At 51.2% G+C, this 8,669-nt stretch overlaps 1 protein-coding gene across 1 annotated transcript in view; it reads left to right on the forward strand.

Moving 5' to 3' along the window:
• The window catches only part of LOC138860941 (uncharacterized), a 66,381-nt gene extending 64,603 nt beyond the window's left edge, over positions 1–1,778 (forward strand). The window contains exon 3 of the mRNA XM_070119519.1: positions 1,561–1,778. Coding sequence (XP_069975620.1) covers positions 1,561–1,778 — 218 coding nt within the window. The remainder of the gene's footprint in view (positions 1–1,560) is intronic.
• The last annotated feature ends 6,891 nt before the right edge of the window (positions 1,779–8,669 follow it).

Genomic DNA, 8,669 nt, shown 5'->3' on the forward strand with positions numbered 1-8,669 from the left:
GCCCACCCTCCTCGCGCCCTCACCCACGCCCTCACCCTCCTCCAGGCCTCACTCTCACCCTCGCCCACCCTCCTCGCGCCCTCACCCACGCCCTCACCCTCCCTCAGGGCCCTCACTCTCGCCCTCGCCCACCCTCCTCGCGCCCTCACCCACGCCCTCACCCTCCTCGGGCCCTCACTCTCACCCTCGCCCGCCCACCCTCCTCGCGCCCTCACCCACGCCCTCACCCTCCTCGGGCCCTCACTCTCACCCTCGCCCACCCTCCTCGCGCCCTCACCCACGCCCTCACCCTCCTCGGGCCCTCACTCTCGCCCTCGCCCACCCTCCTCGCGCCCTCACCCACGCCCTCACCCTCCTCGGGCCCTCACTCTCACCCTCGCCCACCCTCCTCGCGCCCTCACCCACGCCCTCACCCTCCTCGGGCCCTCACTCTCGCCCTCGCCCACCCTCCTCGCGCCCTCACCCACGCCCCCTCACCCTCCTCAGGCCCTCACTCTCGCCCTCGCCCACCCTCCTCGCGCCCTCCCCGCCCCTCATCCTCCTCGGGCCTCACTCTCGCCCTCGCCCACCCTCCTCGCGCCCTCACCCTCGCCCTCATCCTCCTCGCATCCTCACACTCACCCCTCTCGCACCCTCACCCTCCTCGCGCCCTCCCTCTCACCCACACCCTCACCCTTCTCGCACCCTCACCTTCCTCGCACCCTCACCCTCGCCCTCATCCTCCTCGCATCCTCACTCTCACCCTTCTCGCACCCTCACCCTCCTCGCACCCTAACCCTCGCCCTCATCCTCCTCGCATCCTCACTCTCACCCTTCTCGCACCCTCTCACCCTCCTCAGCCCTCACTCTCACCCACACCCTCACCCTTCTCGCACCCTCATCCTCCTCGCATCCTCCTCTCACCCTCGCCCACCCTCCTAGCCCCCTCACCCACGCCCTAACCCTCCTCGCGCCCTCACCCTCAACCACACCTTCACCCTTCTCGCACCCTCACCCTCCTCGCCCCCTCACCCACGCCCTCACCCTCCTCGCGCCCTCACTCTCCCACCCTCCCCACCCTCCTCGCGCCCCTCACTCTCACCCTCCCCACCCTCCTCGCGCCCTCACTCTCACCCTCCCCACCCTCCTCGCGCCCTCACTCTCACCCTCGCCCACCCTCCTCGCCCCCTCACCCACGCCCTAACCCTTCTCGCGCCCTCACTCTCACCCACGCCCTCACCCTCCTCGCATCCTCATTCTCTCACCTACACCTTCACCCTTCTCGCACCCTCACCCTCACACACGCCCTCACCCTTCTCGCGCCCTCATCCTCACCCACCCTCCTCGCACCCTAATCCACGCCCTCACCCTCCTCGCACCCGACGCCCTCACTTTCCTCACAACTCATCGCCCTCATCACTATACCCACAACCATCACACCTGTCATCACAAACACCAAGCCTACCTGGTATAGAAATAATGAACGCGATATAAGATATACACAAGCTGACATGTCGATATATGTGGTCGTAGCGACCTAAGATAAAAAAGATAATCAATAACTATCAGCACTACCATCAGATTCATCACAATCATATCACTATCACCACCACCATCACCTTATCCTCATCGTATCACTTCCAAAACCACCATCTTATCGCAAATACCATCACTATCCCTACCTTCCCCATCACAATACCTACCACCACCACACCTACCGCCACCATCTGATCATCACAATCACCACCACAATCACCATCACAATACCTACCACCATCACACCCACCGCCACCATCTGATCATCACAATCACCACCACAATCACCACCACAGTACCTACCATCATCACACCCACCGCCACCATCTGATCATCACAATCACCACCACAATCACCACCACAATCAACCACAATCCCCACCATTATCCCCACCATCCCTTTCACCCTTTGACTCCCAAACCGCAACCACCACACAAAAATCCCCTTTATTAAATAACATCACAAGGCCGTTCAGTGAATGCCAAAACTTATCCTTTCTTTAATGACTAACCGGCATCCCTTCTCGCACCCTTATCACGCCCTCATGAAGAGACGACGAGGAGGAGGAAAATGAGATGAGGAGGGAGGGAGGAAAGGAAACGTAGTGATGGGTTATACATATAGATGGATAGATAGATCGAACAGATAGATAGATAGATAGACAGATAGATTGAGTGGGGGTGGGTAGGTGGGGGGAGGAGAATGGGGAGAGAAAGGGAGGGAGAAATGGAGGAAGAGGAGGAGGAAGAGGGAGAGGGAGAGGGAGAGGGAGAGGGAGAGGGAGAGGAAGAGGGAGAGGGAGAGGGAGAGGGAGAGGGAGAGGGAGGGAGAGGGAGAGAGAGAGAGAGAGAGAGAGAGAGAGAGAGAGAGAGAGAGAGAGAGAGAGAGAGAGAGAGGGAGAATGAGAGAGAAGAAAGGAGAGGAAATAGGAGGGAAGAGAGGAAGAGAAGAGAGAGGGAGAGGAGAGAGAGAGGGAGAGGAGAGAGGGAGAGGAGAGGAGAGGAAGAGAGGCAGAGGAGGGAGAGAGAGAGAGAAGAGAGTAGCAAGAGAGAGAGAGAGAGAGAGAGAGAGAGAGAACAGATGATGAAAAGGACAGAAAACAAAAGAGGACTTCATAAAGCTTCACACGAAAGGAAAAAATTAAACAAAAAAAAAAGGAGAGGAAAAAATAAAATACAAAGAGGAGGGGAAGGGAGAGGGAGGAAAACCCGGATCTTGTGACGTGGGTGAGCCGAAGCAAAAAAAAAAAAAATAATAATAAAAATAAATAAATAAAATAAAAAACAATCTCCCTTTCCCCTCACTCCTTCCTGCTGCTCTCCCCTTCACTCTTCACTCTCTCTTAGCCTTCACTTCACCCTTTTCCCTTCACTCTTTCCTCCCTTCTCCCTTCACCCCATTCGTAAATTCCTTCCTGTCACCCTTCCCTTCCCCCATTCCTTTAACCTCTCTGCCACCCTTCCCTTCACCCAATCCTATATCCTTTCTGATATATTCTTCCTTTCACCCATTCCTGTGTATCATATATGTATCTTTTATTTCATCCTTCCTGTCACCCTTTCCCGTCATCCGTCCCTTATCCTTCTCTTCCTCCCTTCCTGTTCTGCTTCCTGCCACTCTCCCCCTACATCCCTTTCTATCACCCTGCCCTTCCTACCCTTCCATCTTACCCTACACCCCTTTCCTATCACCCACACTTCCCCGACCGCAAAACATTTTACCCTTATCAACATCTACATGTCAAAATAGGTAAAGAAAAGATAAGAAAAAGAGAAAAAACAATGTACAAACATCGGTCCACGCACTTCTTGGCCTCTCCCTCTAGCCTCTCGTAACGGCATGATCGGCCCATCCTTCTATGCATCCTTAACTGCTTGAGATTTCGCACTCAAGCCTTCAACAATCTCCCGTTTTCTTTCTTTCCGTGTTCGATCCAGCAAGGGAACACCCATTTTCGATCCACCAAGGGAACATCCGTTTTCGATCCACCAATGGAACATCCGTTTTCGATCTACCAAGGGAACATCCGTTTTCGATCCACCAATGGAACATCCCTTTTCGATCCACCAGTCGAACATTTGTCTTCGATCCGCCAATAGAACATTAATTTTCAACCCTTCATGGAACATATGTTTTCGATCCATTAGCCCATACTTACACATCGTCGGCTTTATACTCGTGTACTTTACTCTCCCGTAACTTAAATCATTATTCACGCCAATGACCTGCTCTTCCTTATCTTTGAGCTATTTACTAGGAGATAAATAAACACTAGATAAGCAGGTAGATAAGTCGATAGATAAGTAAACAGAGAGTTAGATTTGAATATTTACATAGACAGTGAGAGAGAAACAAACAGTTAGGTGAATGAATGAATGAAAGACTGATTGAGTGAATGAACGAATGAAAGCATAAATGGCTATGAAAAACCGTCATGCATTTCATTAATGAAGACCCCTTTCCTTCCCTTCGGCACGTCACTCTACAGGAGGTCGGGGTCACGTGACAGGCAGCGGCGACGACAGCTGGTCACGGAGAAGCAGGAAGCTGGTGGTGGCGGTGGCCATAATTATCCTTCTTCCCTCTCCCTTCCTCCCGTTCTCCCTCTTTTTTCCTCTCTTCTCTCTCCGCCTTCCACTTGTTTTTATTTCATTTTTTTCTTCATCTACTTATCCTCCATTTTTTTTCTACACCCTCGTCCATTCCTCCCTCCTTCCTCTTGTACCTCTTCTCTTTTCATCTTTCCTCATCTTCCTTCTCTCCCTCCCATCCACCCACCCATCGGGGGGGATGGGAGGGAGAGAATGTGTCCTTCCTCTTGTACCTCTTCTCTTTTCATCTTTCCTCATCTTCCTTCCTCCCTCCCCCCACCCATCCACCCACCGACGCACCCTCCCTCCCACCCTCTTCTTCCCTCCCTCCCTCCTCTTCCCTCCCTCCCCTCCTTCCTTCCTTCCTTCCTTCCCTCCGCCACAGGGCAGCGCGCATGACATCCGATACCCTCGCCCGACCATCCCTTCCGCGCCGGACATAAACACGTGATCACCTTCGAAGTCCCGTATGTCCCTCTCTCGTCACCCCCCCCCCCCCCACTCCTCTCCCCCGCCCGTGCGTGAGTTTTTCTAATGAACAGCTTTCGTGTTATTCGTGTCCCCGTACGTTTCGTGTCCTTCGTTGATCTCGTCGTATGCCATGACACGCACGCCGGGAAATAGGCCTATCCGGTACGTAAATAATAAACAAGAAGAAAAGGGATATACAAGCTGACATGTCGATATCTGTATCTGTAGTAACCGAAGTAGTAAAATGACAATAAATTATGACAATGACCAACTCATGACGGCTGACGACGATAACCCCAAACCCATAATTAACTAACAAAACTGGTAATTCCTCCTGATACCAAATACCCATCAAAGACAATTCCGCCACTGTTAAAATTGTGCGAAGCTCGACCCCATCAATATTCAGTATACATACATATACACAAAAATAAATACACATTTATCACTCTAGACAGGCACACCTATCGGACAGACAGATAGATAAATGTATATCTATCAATGAACTAGGTACATATGGATTTATCTCTTGTGTATATACATATGAATGGAAAAAAAACACTCTACCGTGTTGATACTATGGTAGAAAAACCCACAATGCCCAAACGTACGTATATACATATGTATATCTACTGGGTCGGGCCTCGCACAATTTGACCAAACTGGCCAAACTACCTAATAACACCCAGCGAGGAAACATAACCAAACCGCCCCTAATGTCATAACCAAGAATCACGACTAATAAAGATGATTCCACGCGCGTCCCAGCGACACGTAACGACTATCACCGCTCACAAAAAAAAAGACCAACTGTCTCAACGCGGCCTATATTTAACGGCCAACATCACCCGTTAAAATACAGTGTTTACACTCTAAAAATCCTCTCACTTAACGCCCCTATAAACACACGAACATAAACACACACTACGCCCTGTGGACAATACTGTTTAGACACTCGGTTCTTCACCGCCGTGTAAAAGGGTGAGGAGGGGAGGGGAGGGGAGAGGGGAGGAGGGAAGGAAGGGAGGGGAGAGGAGAGGAGAGGAGAGGAGAGGAGAGGAGAGGAGAGGAGAGGGAGAAGGAGAGGAGAAAGGAGGGAGAGGAGAGAAGAGAGAGGAAGGAAGGAGAAGAGGAGAAGAGAGGAAAGAAAGGAGAAAGAAAAGCATGGATGTGTTAAAGACTAGAGGATGGAGAGGAGGAGGAGGAGAGAGCATAATGAAATGGGAGGAGAGAGAGAAGAGAGGCGAAGAAAATGGGTGGGGTGGGGAGAAGAGGACAGAAGAACAGATGGAAAGACGGGGTGAGGAGAGAAAGAAAACGGAAAGTGAGAACAAGATAGGAGAGGAGAGAAAAGAGAGAAAAAGGGAAGAGTGTTTCAGTACAAACAGTAAAGGAAAGTGGGGGAGACGAGGAGACAGGAGAGAGAGAACAGATAAAAGTAGAGGGGGAGATGAGAGGAGAGGGAAAGAGCCTAGCCAGGGTGTAGACCATACCCCCGCCCCCTCCCTCCCCACCCCGCAAACACAATTAGTGTATATAATTAGCACACGGCCTACTGTATGTACCTGAACCTGAGCGTGTATAATAATACCCACGTATACCCACCGAACTATTCACGCACACGAGTATGACCGTATGTATCACCATGTGTATGTACGTAAAAAAAAATAGAGCACACGGAGAGAAAAAGAATAAAACATCAACGAATGCGTACATACCAGAGCACGCCAGAAAAATAAATAAAAGAGTAAAAAGGAAAGAAAAAGGAAAAATGGGGGCGTGTTTACAATCGTTAATCCTGCCGTGCCAGGTTCGACAGGAAGGTACGTTCAGGGGCTAGACGAGCCAAAACGAGTGAGGGAGAGAGTGAGGATGAGTGATCGAGTGAGCGAGTGAGTTGGTCAGTTAGTCAGTCATATGTCAGTCAGTGAGTTAGTCAGTAAATGAGTGAGTGTCTAATTACTTAGTGAGTGAGGATGAGTGATCGAGTGAGCGAGTGAGTTGGTCAGTTAGTCAGTCATATGTCAGTCAGTGAGTTAGTCAGTAAATGAGTGAGTGAGTGAGTGTCTAATTACTTAATGAGTGAGGATGAGTGAGCGAGTGAGTTGGTCAGTTAGTCAGTCATATGTCAGTCAGTGAGTTAGTCATTAAATGAGTGAGTGAGTGAGTGTCTAATTACTTAATGAGTGAGGATGAGTGATCGAGTGAGCGAGTGAGTTGGTCAGTTAGTCAGTCATATGTCAGTCAGTGAGTTAGTCAGTAAATGAGTGAGTGAGTGAGTGTCTAATTACTTGGTGAGTGACGATGAGTGAGCGAGTGAGTTGGTCAGTTAGTCAGTCAGTCAGTCAGTTAGTCAGTAAATGAGTGAGTGAGTGAGTGAGTGTCTAATTACTTAGTGAGTGAGGATGAGTGATCGAGTGAGTGAGTGAGTTGGTCAGTTAGTCAGTCAGTGAGTTAGTCAGTTAGTGAGTGAGTGAGTGTTTAATTACTTAGTGAGTGAGTGAGTGAGTTTGTCAGTGAGTTAGTTCGTCGGTTAGTTTGTAAGTGAGTGGTTAACTAATAACTTAGCGAGTGAGTGCGTGAGTGACATTGTGAGTGAGTTTGTCAGTTAGTGGGTGAGTTATTTAGTGACTGAGTAAGTTTATCAGTGAGTGAGTGAGTGAGTTAGTCAGTGAGTGAACGAGTGAGTTAATCAGTTGCTAAGTGAGTGAATGAGTGAGTGCGTGTGTGAGTGAGTGATCGAGTGAGTGAGTAAATTAGACTAACTGACTGACTGAGCGAGGGAGGGAGGGAGGGAGGGAGGGAGAGGCAAAATCTTTTCCTTCCAAGACGTTGAACTTCCTTAACGTTGATGATAACCGGCATTGTGGCCGGATTTGGTTGGGTCCGGCCGTGAGGGAAGGAGAAGGAGGGAGGGAGGGAGGGAGGGAGGGTGAGGGAGGGAGGGAGGGTGAAGGAGGGAGGGAGGGAGGGAGGGAGGGAGGGAGGGAGGAGGAGGGAGGGAGGGAGGGAGGGAGAGAGAGAGAGAGAGAGAGAGAGAGAGAGAGAGAGAGAGAGAGAGAGAGAGAGAGAGAGAGAGAGAGAGAGAGTTAGAGAGAGAGAGAGATTGGAACAGGAAGAGAGGGGGTGAAAGAGGAGGGAAAAAGGGAGGGGAGCGTGGAGTAGAGAAAGAGGGAGGAAGATGATGGAGAAAGGGAGAGGAGATTGGAACAGGAAGAGAGGGGAAGCGAAAGAGTAGAGAAACGGGGAGGAGTAGGGAAAGACATAAGAAGGAGTGGGAGAAGGAGAATGAAACAGGAGGAGAGGTGGAGGAAAGGAGAGAGGAAGAAGGAAAAAAGGAAGAGGGAGCGTAGAATAGGGAATAAAGAAAGAAATATAAAAATACAAACAGAGAGAGAAAAAGGAAAGAAAGAAAGAGGAAAAACAAATCTGGAAAATGGGGAGGGAGAAGACACACAGCCAGGGATAAAGATAGCGATAGCCCAGAGAGACAAGACGAGGGAGGGGAGAAGCGAGGGGGATATTTGTGTTTGAGAGGAGAGGGGGGAGTGGGGAGAGAGAGGAGAGAGGGGTGAGGGAGGGAAGGGGGGCAGGGGGCGAAGTCCTTTTCGGGGCGTGGCGTGGCCGGTTGTGACAGCTCGTTTAGGCCTGCCGAGATGCACCAACCACGCTATATATAGGCTCATCCGTTGGCCGCCGAGGGGAAGGGGGAAGGGGAAAGGGGGAGGAAGGAAGGGAGATGGGGAAGGGAAGGGGGAAGAGGAAAGGGAAAGGGGGATGGGGATGGGGGATGGGGGATGGTGAAAGTAAAGGGGAAGGAGGAAGGAGGATGGGGGATGGGGATGGGGGAAGGAAAGGGAAGAGAGATGGGGGAAGGTAAAGGGGATGGGGGAAGAGGGAAGGAGGAGGAAGGAAGGATGGGGAAGGGAAAGGGGAAGGGGGATGGGGAAGGGGAAGGAGGAAGGGGGATGGGGGAGAAGAATGGAAGCTAAGGAGGGGATGATATAGGGGGAAGAGGAATAGGAAGGGGAAGGGGAGGGGAGACAGGGCTGGGATTTGAGGGGGAGTGGGTGACAGAGTGGAACAGAGAGG

This window comes from Penaeus vannamei, unplaced genomic scaffold (assembly GCF_042767895.1).
Source record: "Penaeus vannamei isolate JL-2024 unplaced genomic scaffold, ASM4276789v1 unanchor293, whole genome shotgun sequence".
NCBI classification, from domain to species: Eukaryota; Metazoa; Arthropoda; class Malacostraca; order Decapoda; family Penaeidae; genus Penaeus; species Penaeus vannamei.